This window comes from Trachurus japonicus, chromosome 21 (assembly GCF_045865225.1).
Source record: "Trachurus japonicus isolate A0001 chromosome 21, Traja_1.0".
Classification (NCBI taxonomy): domain Eukaryota; kingdom Metazoa; phylum Chordata; class Actinopteri; order Carangiformes; family Carangidae; genus Trachurus; species Trachurus japonicus.
This window is the reverse complement of record NC_140927.1, coordinates 32,694,344-32,713,693: the sequence shown is the minus strand read 5'-3', so window position 1 is coordinate 32,713,693 and position 19,350 is coordinate 32,694,344. Positions and strand designations below refer to the sequence as shown.

The 19,350-nt window shown below is 45.9% G+C and overlaps 1 protein-coding gene across 1 annotated transcript in view; it reads left to right on the top strand.

The window, feature by feature from the left end:
* The window catches only part of rftn2 (raftlin family member 2), a 172,773-nt gene that overhangs the window by 12,845 nt on the left and 140,578 nt on the right, over positions 1-19,350 (top strand). Inside the window, exons 2-3 of the mRNA XM_085765130.1 lie at positions 4,774-4,954; positions 7,653-7,761. Of these exons, the coding sequence (XP_085621256.1) occupies positions 4,774-4,954; positions 7,653-7,761 (290 nt within the window). The remainder of the gene's footprint in view (positions 1-4,773; positions 4,955-7,652; positions 7,762-19,350) is intronic.

The window sequence follows — 19,350 nt, the reverse complement described above, 5'->3', positions numbered from 1 at the left end:
CTTCTTGTTGCCGGGCGGTTTTTCTCCTTTTCACACCTTTAAACACGTTTACATAAAATCCATCTTGTAACCTCTGAACCTCCTCCTCCTCCTCCTCCTCCTCCTCCTCCTGCTCCCGTTATTTTCTCAGCCTCTAGTTGTTGCTCAACCTCTCTCACCCCCCCCCTCCCTCCCCCTGCCAGTTCCCACTTTCCTCTTCATCTTCTTCCCCCTCTTTTGTGAGTCCTCCTCCTCCTCCTCCTCCTCCTCCTCCTCCTCCCCCCTCTCCGCTAACAGAGGCCTCAGTGTGCTGGTTGACAGGGCGAGTGGCAGCAGGATGGGAGGAGGAGGAGGGGGAGGAGGGAGGAGGAGGAGGAGGAGGAGGAGGAGGAGGAGGAGGAGGGAGGAGGAGGAGTAGGAGGGGGGGGAGGAGGGGGAGGAGGAGGAGGGGGAGGGGGGGTAAAGGACCAAAACAAAAGCAGTGGTTGGAGGTGTGAATGACGTCATGGTCCTGGGAGACTGGAGCTGCTGCTACAGTGGCCTGTGAGGGTCAAACTGCTGAGACTGAGGAGGTCTGGTCCCAAAACAGCTAGGAAACTGGCCGTGTCCCAGACCGGTCCCTCGCTTTAAAGGACAATTCCGGGCAAATTCAACTCGGGGGTGTATGTTCCTATCATTTTAGGTCTAAAAGAAGGAATCTGAAGGTTTTCAGTTTAATGTCTCCTGTTTTGCGGTAGTTGTGTCTGTCCCCGCATCGCCACGGCAACGATGAATGGGAGCGGATTGAAGTTCTGCTGTTTAGGCTGTTTCCATCCCTCAAAGCCACAGACAGCGTCAGATGGAGACTCAAACATGCAGCCAGAAGTTTGTTTACTTCAACAAGCCGACATGTTTGTAAAACTAGATCTAATTCAAAGTCTGGCGGAGTCGAGACCCAAGTTGACGCTCGGTGTGTTCAGGTGCAGTCGGAAGCTCCCGTTTGTGTCATAAACACAGGAATATCAACTCTAGACTTGCTTGAAGTAAATATTTTTTCCCACAGACATCAAACACGCAATACTCAAACATGCACCCAGAAGTTTATTTACTTGAAGCAAGTAAAGAGTTGATATTCCTGTGTTTATGACGCAAACGGGAGCTTCCCACTGCACTTAACACACCGAGCGTCAACTTGGGTCTCGACTCCGCCAGACTTTGAATTAGATCTAGTTTTACAAACATGTCGGCTTGCTTGAAGTAAATAAACTTCTGGGTGCATGTTTGAGTCTCCATCTGACGCTGTCTGTGGCTTTGAGGGATGGAAACAGCCTAAGCAGCAGAACTTCAATCCGCTCCCATTCATCGCTGCCGTGGCGATGCGGGGACAGACGCAACTACCGCAAAACAGGAGCAATTAAACTGAAAATCTTCAGATTCCTTCTGTTAGACCTAAAATGTTAGGAAAATTGTTGAATTGAAGTTGAATTTGCCCGGAACTGTCCTTTAATGTGTCCCCCAGACCGGTCCCTCGCTTTATTGTGTCCCCAGAAACACTGTTGTTGTGTTGGGAGTCACTCTGATTAAGTTGTTTCTGAGTTTGTAGCACGTTGTGTCTTTGTGTTTCCCTAAGTTGCAGTGAGTTACACTGCAAAACCTCAAAATCTTACCAAGAATATTTGTCTTATTTCTAGTCAAAACTAATCAAATTATATTCAAAATAAGACTCGTCACATTAAAAAGTAGCTTGTTTTTAGACACTTTTTACTTCTTTCAAGCAGATTTTCACTTGAAATAAGTAGAAAAAAAATCTGATAGTGGAGCAAGTTTTTCTTTCTTATTACAAGCACGTGAAACTTGCTTTCACTGGCAGATTTTTCTACTTATTTCAAGTGAAAATTAGTTTGAAACAAGTGAAAATGATCTAAAAACAAGTTAATTTTTAGGTGATGAGTCTTATTTTAAGTGGAAAGAGATTAGTTTTGATTAGAAATGAGACATTTTGACAAGAAACAAGACAAATATTCTTGGAAAGATGTTGAGTTTTTGCAGTGTGAGCCTTCTGGGCCACTGTAGATGTAGAACAACATGCTGTAAAACACCTGTCCAGGTGAAGGGGGCGTGGCCTCTGCCCTGGCTGCACCATACATATTAGCTATGTACAGATCCATGTGAGCTGTGGTTCGATGTCTCCACCCTGCGATGGTGCAGCTGCAGCAGCTGGTGTTAAATTTAAACTCACCTCGGGCACCGGAGGGTTCAGACCCACAGGAATGTGAGTAAAGTGGAGGCTGCTGGTTTTTTACTGGTCCCACTGAGGTTCTGCTGGTTCCCCATGCAGCCTCATATAGAGCCAGACATTCACTCAGCTCGGCCCCCCTCCCCCCCGATCTCTGGGGTGTTTGTTCGTGAGAATGTGGGGGGTTGTAGTGAGGAATGTCCACACACACAAAAAAAAAACACAGGCACACATTTTCATTCCCTGTCGCCAATTTTTCTTCTAATCTTGCTGCATCCAAAATGCACAATTTTGTGTATTTAAAACACTTTAAATGGACTTTTTGCATGAGTGTGTGTGTGTGTGTGTGTGCATGTGTGTGTGTGTGTGTGTGTGCGTGTGTGTGTGTGTGTGTGTGTGTGTGTGTGTGTGTGTGTGTGTGTGTGTGTGTGGCACATGTCCAGGCCTCTCTGTGAACAGCCACTCTTTGTGGACACAGGAAGTGCGGTGATGGTCGATGATTTCCAGCCAGAGCCTGAAGAAAAAAGAGAAACAGCCTGAGACTGGTTCAGCTGCTCAGTGGCCGCGTCCAGCACACGTGCACACGACTCACAGATAATATAATATAATATAATATAATAATGATGATAGCGTTGCACTTTCCTTTAACAAATTACACATTAAAACCTAAAAAAATGACATTTAAATATCAATGAAAGCATTCACATGCAGGACAGTTTAAAGGTGCCTGTTTTTAGCTGTTAGCTGTTGTTGGCTGTTAGCTGAACTAATGTTGTTAGATGTTGTCACCTGTTGTTAGCTGAACTGTTGTTACCTGTTTTAGTTGCTGCTACCTGTCGTTAGCTGTTGTTACTTTAGCTGTTGTTGTCGTTAGCTTTTGTTACCTGCTTTTAGCTGTTGTTACTGTTGGCTCTGTTAGCTTTGGTTACCTGTTGTTAGCTGTTGTTACTTTAGCTGTTGTTGTCGTTAGCTGTTGTTACCTATCGTTATCTGTAGTTAGCTGTTGTTACCTGTCATTAGCTGTAGTTAGCTGTTGTTACCTATCGTTATCTGTAGTTAGCTGCTGTTACCTGTCATTAGCTGTAGTTAGCTGCTGTTATCTGTTGTTAACGTTACTTGTAGTTAGCTGTTGTCATTAGCTGTAGTTAGCTGTCATTAGCTGTTGTTATCTGTTGTTAACGTTACTTGTCGTTATCTGTTGTTACCTGTCATTAGGCAAGGCAAGACAAGGCAATTTTATTTGCATAGCCCGTTTTTACAGTTTGTCTCAAAGGGCTTACATGGCATCATAACAACATCCTCTGCCCTTAGCTGTAGTTAGCTGCTGTTATCTGTTGTTACTGTTAGCTACATGTTACTACCTGTTGTTACCTTGTTAACTTAATAGTTGTTAGCTGTTGTTAGCCTACCTGTCATTAGCTGTTCTTACTGTTAGGCTAGCTGTTGTTACCAGTTGTTAGTTGTTGTTTGTTGTTAACTGTAGCCTACCTGTTCTTACCTGTCGTTAGCTGTTGTTACCCCGGAAACAGAAAATCCAGCCAGCCAGAGAACGAAGGAGGAGGAAACAGCAGACATGTCGTAAAATGGTTTCGATCTTCACCTGATTGCTCCATGCTGCAATTTAGAATCTGAATGCTAGAGATAACACGGTCCCCTCACCATTTTACACACTGGGCCTTTAACTGTCCTTAGCTGTTGTTAGCCTACCTGTTGTTACCTGTTGTTGTCTTGTGCCTTTAAACAGCAGCTGTGTCACGGTCAGAACAGGTTACAGTACAGTCTGAATGTGGGTTAATGTGTTCTCTGAGTTTAAATCCAGATAAAAGCTCAACAGCTGCATTTATTTCAACCTGAACACAAACAATCGCATGCTTTTATTCCTGAGTGCAGACAAATAGAAATAAAACTTTATTATCCAGGTCAACAGACGACAAACAGCTGATGGAGGCGGAGCTTAACCCACAGGTGGAGGTCGGAGGTCAGAGAGGCTGAAGTGGTGATGATGATGATGATTCTTCATAACTGCTCATCAGTATCTCTTTTATTTTATTTTTATTTAAGGAGGACAGTGCACATTAATGGACATAATAAAATGTAAAGGAGCCAGTGTTAGCCAACGGCTAGTTTCAGACTGTAGTCCTCCTGGCCAGGTGTTAAAAGCCATTAAAATGAACACAAAGGACATAACAACAGAATTCATAAGACAGGAAAAACACACATCAGTTGTTGTGACTGTGAGATGAAGAGTGTACGGTGGCCCTGAAGGATCAATTCACTGCAGCTTAAAGAAACACACAAAAACACAAACATACTGCAAATTCAGGAAACAACTTCATCAGAAACTGACAACACAACGTAAAAGAGACAAACAGCTCGGTCCGTCACTGTTTTGTGTCCCCAGAAACACAGGATTGTGTTGTCAAACGTGTTTTCTGAGTTCTTCTTCTCGTCCTTCTGAGGCCCAGATGAAGCTGGGTGTGATCATGTTTTGTTGCTGTAACTGTTCCAGACCTTGAACACATCTTCACATCTTCATTAACCATTAACCCCTCCCTGTCCCGCTCCTTCCTCCTCCACAGGAAGCCGTCCCACCGTCCAGTTCCTGTCCTCTCTGTCCGAGCTGCCTCAGGCTCTGCAGCCCTACTACACCCAGGGCTTCGTCCTGGCCGCCCTCCATCCCATAATCCTGTCTGTGGGCCGCACGCGCTCGCTGCCCTTCAGCCTCCTGTACAGAGCCATCCTGGCCCGGCCCAGACCCAGGTAACACTCTCCAGAACAGGTCTCAGTCCTTAGACTCTTCTCAGACAGTAACAAACGATGGCGCCACGTCAGCACTGAGGAACAATAAGATGAAGCTAATGATAAAGCTCCTTTAGACCAGTGGTTCTCAAAGTGAGGTCCGGGGACCCCCAGGGCTCCTTGAGACGGTTCAAGGGGGTCTCCAACTTTTACTTTTATTAGTATTTTTTTTTGTACTTTTTTCGAGAATTGTTTTCGAGAAATTTTACCACTTTTTCCTAGAAAATGTTTAACTTTTTTTTTTTTAAAGGGACAACGAGGAGTTTCTCCAGCGGCAGAACGAAAAATTCCGCGACAATAAAAAAGTCTCATATTAATGTGGATGAATCTACGTTACCACTTGTTAATGGCTCCATTTATATTATAGATAAATCTATGGTTTTGTCTCTATGGTTATTTTGTTATTATTAGTGGTGGTGGAAATGCTGGGCGAGCCGACCAGCGTTTCTTTACTTTTGGTTTCGTGGCGAGTCATGAGAATAACGCCGCAGAATCTCCGTTTATGGTGGGAACTACGACGGTATGTGATCGTCTTCCAACCTCTGACTTTAATTCTTGATGAATGAAAACATGAGTCTGTCTTGCGCTGGTCAAAGAATTTCACGGTGCGGAGGCTCATAAATGTAGTGTGGAAACACTTCGCTTTTCCAAAACTCCTCGCTGTCCCTTTAAACTTTTTTCTTTTGACAATTTTTACCACTTTTTCTAGAAATGTTTAAACATTTTTGGAGAAATTTCACCAGTTTTTTCCAGGAATTTCATTGGCCCTAATTTGAACGTACATTGATTTAAAAAAGTCACATTCTTCAGTCTTAGAATGAATATTTGCTTCAACACTTTGCCCAATGGGGGTCCGTGGTCTAATTCGTGTCAATTTAGGATCCTTGATGTTAAAGAGTTTGAGAACCACTGGTTTAGAGAGGTCAACAACACACACACACGCTGCTGTCGAGTAAAGAGATGAATGATGGATGAAGTTCATATTTAATGCAGATCTCAGACTGGTGTGTCTGGAGGGGGGGGGGTCTCTTCTGTGTTTTGGTTCGTCTGTCTCGTCCTTGATTCCTATTGGTCAGAATCCTCCCAACAACAGAACTCCCACAGCAACCAATGAGCTCACAGGACCCGTTTGATTGGCTGAGATGTTGTCACCATGACGATGTGGTGGTTGGTGGTGGTGGTGATGAAGATGATGTTGATGCTGTACATTGATCTGACTCTGTGTGTGTGTGTGTGTGTGTGTGTGTGTGTGTGTGTGTGTGTGTGTGTGTGTGTGTGTGTGTGTGTGTGTGTGTGTGTGTGTGTGTGTGTGTGTGTGTGTGTGTGTGTGTGTGTGTGTGCGTGTGTGCGTGTGTGCGTGTGTGCGTGTGTGCGTGTGTGCGTGTGTGCGTGTGTGCGTGTGTGTGTGTGTGTGTTGACCTCTCTAAACCAGTGCTTCTCAAACTCTTTAAAGGGATAGTTCACCCTAGAATGATATTTCGCTCATTATCTACTCACCCTCATGTTGACTAAGGGCTGGAAGAAGTTTCAGAGTCCTCCGTCCCTTCTCTGAGTTACAGGGGGTCTTGGCGTAGCAGTGCATTTCAATGCAACGGTTGCAAAGGGACACCAGAGCTCTTCGTAAAAAAACACACACAAAAAAACATCCAAATACCTCCATGCTGCTCGTATGTAATGTCCGTCTTGTGCTGAAGCCCCAAATTGCGTAATTGTCCCGAAAAAAATTAAATAAGTCTATATTTTAAGCTTGTTTGTAGCGGAAGCTTCTCGAAGCTCCTCTTCCTGGTCCGTCCAAATCTCGCGTGATTTGCGCCGGCGTCAGTGCGGTTACTGCGAATCACGCGAGATTTGGACGGACCAGGAAGAGGAGCTTCGAGAAGCTTCCGCTACAAACAAGCTTAAAATATAGACTTATTTAATTTTTTTCGGGACAATTACGCAATTTGGGGCTTCAGCACAAGACGGACATTACATACGAGCAGCATGGAGGTATTTGGATGTTTTTTTGTGTGTGTTTTTTTACGAAGAGCTCTGGTGTCCCTTTGCAACCGTTATATGGACATGCACTGCTACACCAAGACCCCCTGTAACTCAGAGAAGGGACGGTGGACTCTGAAACTTCTTCCAGCCCTTAGTCAACATGAGGGTGAGTAGATAATGAGCGAAATATCATTCTAGGGTGAACTATCCCTTTAACATCAAGGAATCCTAAATTGACACGAATTAGACCACGGACCCCCACTGGGCAAAGTTTTGAAGCAAACACCAGAAATACACAAATATTCATTCTGAGACTGAAGAATGTGACTTTTTTTAGTCAATGGGTCAATGGCGTGGAAATATTGTAGAGAAATTCCTGGGAAAAAATGGTACAATTTCTCCAAAAATGTTTAAACGTTTCTAGAAAAAGTGGTAAAAATTGTCGAAAAAATAAATAAATAAAAAAAACTAGAAAAAAGTGGTAAGATTTCTTAAAAAAAAGTTTAAAATTTTCTCGGAAAAAGTGGTAAGACTTCTCAAAAAAAACTTTTTACAAAATTCTCGGAAAAAAAATGGTAAAATTTCACAACAAAATTTTTTTTTAGAAAAAAGTGGTAAAATGTCTTTAAAAAAAGAGTTAAAGTGGTAAAATTTCTCATTTCTCTTTGTGTGTGTGCAGTAAGCAGATGGCCTCCATGTGCCACAGCGTGCCGGTGCTGCGGGTGGAGGAGTGGCCGCTACCCGGAGACTCTCTGACCGGCGACACGGTCCGGGCGCTCATCGACAGGGTCAGTACACCTCGGTTACCATGGTTACCTGGGTTACCTCACACACCGTCTCCATCTCTGTCTGTCTTTTAGGGCCCGACCGATTTAGCGCTGATTAAATCGGTCGATTATTGACCGAATCTCCTTGTTGTTTACATTCTACTTCCTGGTAGAAAACCAGCACATAATTTGAATGAGAACAGTAGTAACGAACGAGAGTTTAGCTATATATTTTTCACGCCCTATCACCGTTTAGACAAATCTGAAATGATGGAAGAAACATTACTATTTCTGTGTGTGTGTTTTGTGTTGCTATGTGTTGTATTTATTCAGTTTTAGGGAATCACGGTGTCTAGAAAGCATCAGTGGCTCAGCTGACAGGGACAGCTAACGGTAGCTAAGCTAACGGTAGCTAAGCTAACGGTAGCTAAGCTGACGGTAGCTAAGCTAACACCAGGACGTCAGCTGTTAAAACCCTCCCGTTGTGGGACACGACATGAAACTACTCCAGTTAGCTCAGTCATGTTGGAACTCAGATATCCGCTGGAGAAAATATTTTTTCATGGAGCGTTTATTGAGTCACCGAGTTATTAAAGTTAAACAGCTAGCTAACCGTTAGCCCAGCTAATCTATGATAACCATGACTAATTACAAAAATGTGCACACAGAAATAGTAATGTTTGTCCAATCATTGGTTTTATAGACTTTACAAACATCAGATTAGTCTAAACGGCGATATATTCATTCATTCATTCATTCATTCATTAGAAAAATTAGATAGCGAAACTCTCGTCCGTCACTATTCGAATGCTGGTTTTCTACCCGGAAGTAGTTGTAAACAACAAGGAGATTCGTCCTATTTGAGAATAATCGGTAATCGGCCAAAACTCACCGATTGTCGCCGATATATCCAGAAATAAAATGCAAGGAATAAGACTTGGTTTTACTTTGAAAATGTTCCCCCCTTTGAAAAGATCCCCCGACATTAGGCTATTTATCCTGTAGAGGGCATCCAACTGCATCCACTATCCACTAACCACCTCACAGCACAGCAGAGTGACTAATCTGCAGCAGGACTCGCTCCGCATAGTCACTCACACACATTGTATTGTTTTGTATTTTTATTTAGCACATAAAAGATGTATAAAACAGCATATTAAAAAGTGGAACAACAACAACAAAAGACATACAAAGTATACAGTAGATAAAGCAAATGTGCTGGAGAAACCAAAAAAACCCTTGTTTTTGTCAAGTGGTCCTCCAAAAGACAAACATTCAACATAAATTTAATTTACAGATCACACAGCTTATGAACAACTTGATTAACTGTTAACTGTCTCAAAACCAGTGTTGTCGTTGGTTTTTTTTTTGTTTTTTTTACCTCGGTCTGGTGATTTAATTAATTAATGCTCGTGACTCCGGCCGTGTTGGGTCTGAGATTCAACAAGCCGGTCGGGTTTTACCGTGATTACAGGCAGTAGCCTATGCCCGTTTATCACCAACACAGTAGTCGCTGCCTAGCTAGATGAGGTGGGTGAGTGACTGGGGGGGCGGTGCGGGTCTCTGAGATTTTTTTTTGTTGAAATTTTGACAACTTTTTCTAGAAATGTTTAAACATTTTTGGAGAAATTGTACCCGTTTTTTCCAGAAATTTCTCTACAATATTTCCATGCTTTTTTTTTTTCAGAAATCTTACCACTTTTTTCTAGATTTTTTCTTTTTTATTTGATAATTTTTACCACTTTTTTCGAGAAATGTTCATTTTAACCTTTAACACATCTACTCATACGGGTCAAACAAAGCAGGTGTAAATGCAGAATCAGATATTGGTCACTTCAATAGAACATTTTTTAATCGTGTCTGATTTTTCTCTTAGTCTTTTGTTTATTTTGTTTTTGGTTTCTGTAGCACTTTGAGATTACTTTATGAAAAGTGCTTTACAAATAAAATTTATTATTAGGGCCCGAGCCTGTGTCAACGACCCAGGGAGGTCCCTATTGTTATTCGACATGCACATTAGTCAACGTGCCAGCCGACGAGTAACAACAAGTAAGCAAGCTAGTACTCAAGTACTGCATAGACCTGGCAGCAAAAACCCCAGATATTGTAATGTTTATTATTATTATTAGGGCCCGAGCGGCGACTGCAAGTCGCCTGGCGAAAGCCCTATTGAAATTCGTTCATGCCCCAACGTGCAAGTGACCCCAAAGTGCAAGTGACCCCAAAGTAATCAAGTAGTGAAGTAATCATGTGGTATGGAAGACCCCCGGGGAAAAATGCTATATTGAAATTGTAATGTTTATTAGGCCCGAGCGGCGAGTAGCACTCGCCCGGCGAAGGCCTATTGAAATCGCGCTGTTTATTATTATTCTTATTATTCCGTCACCTAAATGCCCCAATTTGGCCCCTTTCCCGACTTCGAAAATGCGTGAACTTTTGCCCGGACGTCCGGCCTGATCCGAAATTCGATATATGTGGTGGTCGCACATGTCCGACGCGACATGGCGAAATAGCGCCCCCTACAAATTTTGAAAAGTCCCATAGACAATTTTGCTTACTTTGGCGTAGACCTACAAAATTCGGTACACATATGTACCATACCCAGATATACAAAAAAGCCTCTTAATGTCATGGTGAAATGTCAACAGGAAGTCGGCCATTTTGAATTGGTCGTTTTTGGCGCCAAATTAACTCGTCCGAAACGGTTCGCACGACACGCTCCAAATTTGATAGACAACATCTTCAGACCTAGCTGAGTACAGCTTGTGCTCCGTAGGTCAATACGTCAAAGGGCGTGGCTTCCAATGGGCGCCAAACATAGGCTCGAACACCACCAACATTCGGTTGGCTGTCACGCCCACATGCTTTATCCTATCAACTTCAAACTTGAAGGAAATTATGGGGGTGAGTCACTGATTCGCCCGATATATCAATATCTCACTTTACTCAAAGCGCCCCCCAGTGGTAACAGGAAGTGACCATTTTTTACATTAAAATCTTTAACTCCTCCCACTAATTTCGCCCGATCTACTTCAAATTGCCTACAGGTTATCGAGATGCCATGCTGATCCAACCTTGTGCTCCATAGGTCTCTACGTCAAAGGGCGTGGCTTCTGCGGCCTTGCCAATTTTTGGCGAAATCATGTTTCCTCGCCATTTCACCTTCTAACAGCTCTAACGCCCACATACTTCATCCTATCAGCTTCAAACTTGCTGAAGATGATGATGGCTCCACCCTGAACGTTCCGCTGAATGGCACGCCCACTTTACTCAATGCGCCCCCCGGTGGTAACAGGAAGTGACCTGGTTTACACTTAACTTGTCCGATCGACTTCAAATTTTACATATTTGATGAGCCACTGCCCCTAAACACACCTACCCACATCTGGGTTCATACAAATGCGCCCCCTGGTGGTAACAGGAAGTGACCTGTTTTACATTTACATTGTCCGATTAACTTCAAACCTGACATGTGTGATCCTGGTCAGCCCCTGATCACACCTACCCACATCTGGATTCATACAAATGCGCCCCCTGGTGGTAACAGGAAGTGACCTGTTTTACATTTACATTGTCCGATTCACATCAAACGTCAGGGGCTTGATCCCGGTCAGCTCCTGAACGCCGCTACCCGCTTCTGCCTTCGTAGCGCCACCTAGTGGACGAACCGCACGTTGCGTTTTTCCGCTCCCGCAGCGCTTTTTCGCCATTCTCGCTTCGCGCCACGGCCCCCGCACGCCTCAGGCCCCCGCGGTCGCATGGGTAGAGCGAGGGCCGATCATCGCCGCTTGCGGCTTTAATTATTATTATTATTAGGGCCCGAGCGGCGACTGCAAGTCGCCCGGCGAAAGCCCTATTGTAATTCGTTCATGCCCCAACGTGCAAGTGACCCCAAAGTGCAAGTGACCCCAAAGTAATCAAGTAGTGAAGTAATCATGTGGTATGGAAGACCCAGGGGGAAAAATTGCTATATTGAAATTGTAATGTTTATTATTATTATTATTATTATTCTTCCGACATTTCGTGCCTCAATTTCGCCCCTTTCCCAAATGCGAAAATGCGTATACTTTTGCACGGACGTCCGGCCTGATCCGAAATTCGATATTTTTGGGTGGTCGCACATGGTCGACGCGAAATGGCGAAATAGCGCCCCCTACAAACTTTCAAAATCCCCATAGGGAATTTGACTGACTTTGTCCGATGTTGATAAAATTTGGTACACATATGTATTATAACCAGATATGCAAAAAAGCCTCTTGACCTCATGACCTCAACCCAACAGGAAGTCGGCCATTTTGGTGTAGATTTTTCCCGCCAAAAATTAACTTCTCCCAGAGCGTTCGCCCGATCAAGTTCAAATTAGGTATACCACATCTCCAGACCTAGCTGAGCTTAAGTTGTGCTCCGTGAGTCCGTAGGTCAAAGGGCGTGGCTGCCAGCGCTCATCAGACTTTGGCGTTCTCGCCATGTCCATACGTGTGGCTCTCACGCCCACATACTTCATCCAATCAACTTCAAACTTCCTGGACATGACGATGGCTCCGCCCTGAACGTCCCGATATATTAACTTCCTACGTCACTCATAGCGCCCCCCGGTGGTAACAGGAAGTGTACTAAAATTTTGAAAATGTACATACTTTGCCCTATCAACTTCATTCCACTTCTACAACATGCAGAACCAGTTGGTGAAGTTACATTATGAACGCTGTGAAGCTACGAGTAATGGCGTCCCTGTGGGGGCGTGGCTAACATTCCTCGCTATGACAATACGTTTGCCCTTTGGATGGCTTTATTGAACTCGTATCAACATGAAAATTGGTACACAGGTCCAGGGTCACGACCTCAACGTTTCTATGTACTCATAGGCGATCTCACTCATTCGCCCCCTAGTGGAAACAGGAAGTACCATATTTTACATCAACATTGTCCGATTTCCACGAAACTTCACATGTGTGATGAGGGACTGACTCTGAACACGGCTGCACGCATCCCATTACTGCCCCCTGGTGGACGAACCATTAACTGCTCATAACTCCCTCATGCTTTGTCCGATTCACTCCAAACTTCACATGAGTGATGAGGGGCCGCCCCTGAACGCACCACACCACATGCGGTGACTGCCCCCTGGTGGATGAACGAAACATTGCAATTTTGGCCTCCTTCCAGGTTTTTTCTCCATTTCTGCTCCGCGCCACAGCCCCGGCGTGCCTCAGGCCACGCGGTGGCATGGGCGAGCGAGGGCCCGCCATCGCCGCTTGCGGCTTTAATTATTAGGGCCCGAGCCTGTGTCAACGACCCAGGGAGGTCCCTATTGTTATTCGACATGCACATTAGTCAACGTGCCAGCCGACGAGTAACAACAAATAAGCAAGCAAGTAACCAAGTACTGCATAGACCTGGCAGCAAAAACCCCAGATATTGTAATGTTTATTCTTATTATTATTATTAGGCCCGAGCGGCGAGTAGCACTCGCCCGAGGGGCTATTGAAATCGCGCTGTTTATTATTATTATTATTATTATTCTTCTCCGCCTTCAAACCCCAATTTCGCCCCTTTCCCCAACTCGAAAATGCGTGAACTTTTTGCCGGACGTCCGGCTTCTTCCGAAATTCGATATTTTGTGCTGCTCGCGCATGTCCGACGCGAAATGGCGAAATAGCGCCCCCTACAAATTTTAAAAAGTCCCATAGACAATTTCGCTTACTTTGGCGTAGACCAACAAAATTCGGTACACATATGTACCATACCCAGATATACAAAAAAGCCTCTTAATGTCATGGTGAAATGTCAACAGGAAGTCGGCCATTTTGAATTGGTCGTTTTTGGCGCCAAATTAACTCGTCCAAAACGATTCGCCCGACACGCTCCAAATTTGATAGACAACATCTTCTGACCTAGCTGAGTAAAGATTGTGCTCCGTAGCTCGATTCGTCAAAGGGCGTGGCTTCTGGTGGGCGCCAAAGTTGGGCTCGAACGCCATCCAAATTCGGTTGGCTGTCACGCCCACATACTTTATCCTATCAACTTCAAACTTGAATTGCAATTACGGCAGTGAGTCCCTGATTCGCCCGATATATCAATATCCCACTTTGCTCAATGCGCCCCCCGGTGGTAACAGGAAGTGACTTTTTTTACATAAACAAGTTAACTCCGCCCACAGATTTTGTCCGATCAACTTCAAATTGGCTACAGACCAGCGAAATACCATGCTGATTAAAAGTTGTGCTTCGCAAGTCTCTAGGTCAAAGGGCGTGGATTCTGCGGCCTTGTCAAGTTTGGCGCCTTTTTGTTTGCTCGCCATTTCACCTTCGAGCGGATGCTCCGCCCACATACTTAATCCTATCAACTTCAATGTTGCTGTGAATGACGATGGCTCCGCCCTGAACGTTTTGATGTATAAACTTCCCATGTACACCCCCCGGTGGTAACAGAAAGTGACCTGCTTTATTGTTGCATTCACTTACATGAGCAGATTCAATTCTAATTTACCATGGGTGATGCCAGTCAGCCACTGAACAAACCTAATACAAATACGCCCCCGGTGGTCAGAGTGACCTGGTTTACACTTACATTGTCCGATTTTCTTCAAATTTAACACATGTGATCCTGGTCAGCCCCTGATCACACCTACCCGCATCTGGATTGATACAAATGCGCCCCCCGGTGGTAACAGGAAGTGACCTGCTTTACACTTACAATGTCCAATCGACCTCCAATTTTACAGATTTCATCCCGGTCAGCCCCTGATCACACCTACCCACATCTGGCTTCATACAAATGCGCCCCCCGGTGGTAACAGGAAGTGACCTGCTTTACACTTACATTGTCAAATCGACTTCAAATGTTACACGTGTGATGACACTCCGCCCCTGAACACACCCACCCACATCTGGATTCATACAAATGCGCCCCCTGGTGGTAACAGGAAGTGACCTGTTTTACATTTACATTGTCCGATTCACATCAAACTTCAGGTGCTTGATCCCGGTCAGCTCCTGAACGCCGCTACCCGCTTCTGGCTTCGTAGCGCCACCTAGTGGACGAACCGCACGTTGCGTTTTTCCGCTCCCGCAGCGCTTTTTCGCCATTCTCGCTTCGCGCCACGGCCCCCGCACGCCTCAGGCCCCCGCGGTCGCATGGGTCGAGCGAGGGCCGATCATCGCCGCTTGCGGCTTTAATTAGGGCCCGAGCGGCGACTGCAAGTCGCACAGCGAAAGCCCTATTGTAATTCGTTCATGCCCCAACGTGCAAGTGACCCCAAAGTGCAAGTGACCCCAAAGTAATCAAGTAGTGAAGTAATCATGTGGTATGGAAGACCCAGGGGGAAAAATGCTATATTGAAATTGTAATGTTTATTATTCTTATTATTATTATTATTCACGCGACTTTTCATGCCCCAATTTCGCCCCTTTCCCAAACTGGAAAAGTTGTCTAACTTTGCATGTCCCTCCGGCCTCATCCGAAATTCGATATTTTTGGGTCGTCGCACATGGTCGACGCAAAATGGCGAAATAGCGCCCCCTACAAACTTTAAATTTGCCCTCGCCTATTGGGTTACTTTGTCGTAGGCAGACGAAATTTGGTACACACATTCATCATCCCCAGACGCACAAAAAAGTCTCTTAACGTCATGGTAAAATCTCAACAGGAAGTCGGCCATTTTGATTTTAATTTTCAATTTTTGCCATTTTTTGGCCATTTTTGGCCATTTCCACTACTTACGTTTGATCTAACTCGTCCTAGGGACTTCACTCGATCGGCTTCAAATTTGTTTTCCAGCATCGAAACCCCATGATGACCTTATCTTGTGCTCCGCAGGTGTGTAGGTCATAGGGCGTGGCTGCTATGGCTCAATTCACATTGGCGACTGTTTCGGTGCTCGCCATTTAAATACGAATGGCTCTCACGCCCACATACTTTATCGTAGCTACTTCAAACTTGCTGGACATGACGATGGCTCCGCCCTGAACGTCCCGATATATTAATTTCCTACGTCACTCATAGCGCCCCCCGGTGGTAACAGGAAGTGACCAGTTTTTACATTACGTGTCCTGATTCCACATAGTTGACCCCATCAACTTCATTCCACTTCTAAAACATGCAGAACCAGTTGGTGAAGCTACATTATGAACGCTATGAAGCTACGAGTAATGGCGACCGCATGGCGTCATGGCAACTGATGATCCCTCGCCAAGAAAATACGTTTGGCTTTTTGATGGCTTTAATGAACTCGTATCATCATGACATTTGATACACAGGTCCAGGGTCACGACCTCAACGTCTCCATATGCTCATAGGCGATCTCACTCATGTAGCCCCCTAGTGGAAACAGGAAGTGCCATTTTTTGCATCAACATTGTCCGATTTCCACGAAACTTCACATGTGTGATGAGGGGCTGACCCTGAACACACCTGCACGCATCCCATTACTGCCCCCTAGTGGACGAACCTTTAACTGCTCATAACTCCCTCATGCTTTGTCCGATTTCCATGAAACTTCACATGTGTGATGAGGGACTGACCCTGAACGCACCTACACGCATACCATTACTGCCCCCTGGTGGACGGACCTTTAACTGCTCATAACTCCCTCATGCTTTGTCCGATTCACTCCAAACTTCACACGAGTGATGGGGGGCGGCCCCTGAACGCACCACACCACATGCGATGACTGCCCCCTGGTGGATGAACGAAACATTGCGTTTTTGGCCTCCTTCCAGGTTTTTTCTCAATTTCTGCTCCGCGCCACGGCCCCGGCGTGCCTCAGGCCCCGCGGTGGCATGGGCGAGCGAGGGCCCGCCATCGCCGCTTGCGGCTTTAATTAGGGCCCGAGCCTGTGTCAACGACCCAGGGAGGTCCCTATTGTTATTCGACATCCACATAAGTCGACGTGCAAGTCGACGAGTAACAACAAGTAAGCAAGCAAGTAATCAAGTACTCCACTGACCTGGCGCAAAATTCCCCGAAATGCAAATGTTTATTATTATTATTATTATTATTATCCGACTTCGAACGCCATTTCGACCCCTTTCCCAAGCCGAGAAACGGACGAGATTTTGCACGCACCTGGGACCTGTGGCAACTCGGCGTCCTGTGGTGGTCTCGCATGTGGGCGTGGCCAAATGGCACCACAGCGCCCCCTAGACCGCGCATAGGGAATTACATTTTTCGTCTCGGATTTGGACGAAACTTGGTATACTTAAGTATCAACCCGAGATCTTCAAAAAATTTCATAAAATGACATACTCTAAAACCAACAGGAAGTCCGCCATTTTGCTTCAAAGTTTGTAAACGCAAAACGAACTCCTCCGAGGGATTACGCCCGATCGGCTCCAAATTGGGTTCAGAACATCGTCAGACCTAGCTGAGCTTATCTTGTGCTCCGCAGGTCTGTAGCTCAAAGCGCTTGGCCTCTGGCGTGCCCCGAAGTTTGGCGACTGTTTCGGTGCTCGCCATGTAAATACGAACGGCTCTCATGCCCACATACTTGATCGTAGACGCTTCAAACTTGGTGCAAAAATCTATGGCGAGACCCTGAACGATCCGACATATTATTTGCCGACGTCGCTCATAGCGCCCCCCGGTGGTAACACGAAACGTACAAAAATTCGTTAAAAATACGTAGTTGACCAAATCGACTTCGTTACACTTCTAGTACATGCAGACCCGGATGGTGAAGCTACATCATGAACGCTTTGACCCTACGAGCAACGGCGTCCGTGTGCCGCCGCGGCGAATGTGTATCATCCCAATTTAAATTTCGTTTGCCTTTCACGCGCACATACTTCGTCGTAGCCACTTGAAATTCAAAGGACATGACGATGGCTCCTCCCTGAACGTTTTGATGTATCGACTTCCTGCCTGGCTCATAGCGCCCCCCGGTGGTAACAGGAAGTACGCAAAAATTCATTAAAAATCCATACTTCACCCGATCAACTTCATTCCACTTCTAATACATGCAGAACCAGTTGCTGAAGCTACATTATGAACGCTGTGAAGATACGACGAACGGCGTCCGTGTGCCGCCGCGGCGACTGACGATTTTTTATCGTACAATTACGTTTGCCTTTTTCGTGGCTTTAACGAAGTCGTGTCCTCACGAAATTTCATCCACGGGTCAAGAATGGCGAGCTCTTTCAGCGGATAGAGTCGTTTCCCATGGGCGTGGCAAAATGCCTCAATAGCGCCCCCTTGAAGTTTTTCCGAAATTCTCCATAGACAAATTTCGCTTACTTTGTCGTACACATACGAAACTCGACACACACGTGTATCATACCCAAACATACCAAAAATTGAATTGGAGCCACGCCCTAAACCCAACAGGAAGTCGGCCATTTTGGTTAGCATTTCTTTGACGCAAAACGAACTCCTCCGAGGGAGTTCGCCCGATTGACTTCAAATTGGGCACGGAACATCTCCAGACTGAGCTGATTACGGCTTGTGCTCCGCAGGTGTGTAGGTCAAAGGGCGTGGCTACTAGGGCACGGCCAAGTTCCCGAATTCAGCTAAAAAGGTTTAAATGCTATCACGCCCACAGATTTGATCGCAGCAGCTTCAAACTTGGTGCACATGATGATGGCGTGACCCTGAACGATCCGACATATTATTTTCCTACGTCACTCATAGCGCCCCCCGGTGGTAACAGGAAGTGCGCTAAAATTCATTAAAAATACATAGTTGCCCCCATCAACTTCATTCCACTTCTAAAACATGCCGAACAAGTTGGTGAAGGTATTTCGTGAACGCTATGACGCTACGGCTAATGGCCCCCTTGTGGCGGCGACAGGAATAGCGCTCCATCGTGATCTGCCACCTCCCACGGATTTTGCCCGATTGACTTCATATTCGCTACAGATCATCAGGAGACCGAGCTGGTCAAACACTATTAAAAGCTTTTCTCTACGTGAAACGGCGTGGCCGCTAGGGGGCGACAAAGTTGGTCAACTGCTCGTTTAGTCGCCATGCTATTACGTTTGCCTTCCACGCCCACATACTTGATCGTAGTCACTTCAAAATTTCAGTACATGATCAGAGGCCGGCCCTCTACGCCTCCATTTGATCGTACGCTAGCTCGCTCAAGACGCCCCCTTGTGGACACAGGAAATGTCGCGTTTTGCATCGACATTGTCCGATCGGCTCGAAACTTCACATGTGTGATGAGGTCACGACCCCGAACGCAACGGCCCACATCCCGTTACCGCCCCCTGGTGGACGAACCGTAAACCTGCCGCAACTCCATCGTACGTCGTCCGATTTGCTCGAAACTTCACGTGTTCGACGAGGGGACCGCCCTCGACGCAGCCGCCCGCGTCCGGTTGCGCGCGGGGGTTTTCGAAGAGCGGCCCGGGGGTAGCGGGGACGCCGAGTGGCGTGGAGCGAGGGCCCGTCATAGCCGCTTGCGGCTTTAATTATTATTATTATTATTCCCCGAGTTCGAACGCGATTTCGACCCCTTTCCCAAGCCGAGAAACGGATGAAATTTTACACGCAGGGGGGGAAGCCCAAAAATTGCGATTCTGTGGTGGTCTCGCATGTGGGCGTGGCCAAATGGCACCACAGCGCCCCCTAGACCGCGCATAGGAAATGGCAGTCTGCGACACCGATTTGTCC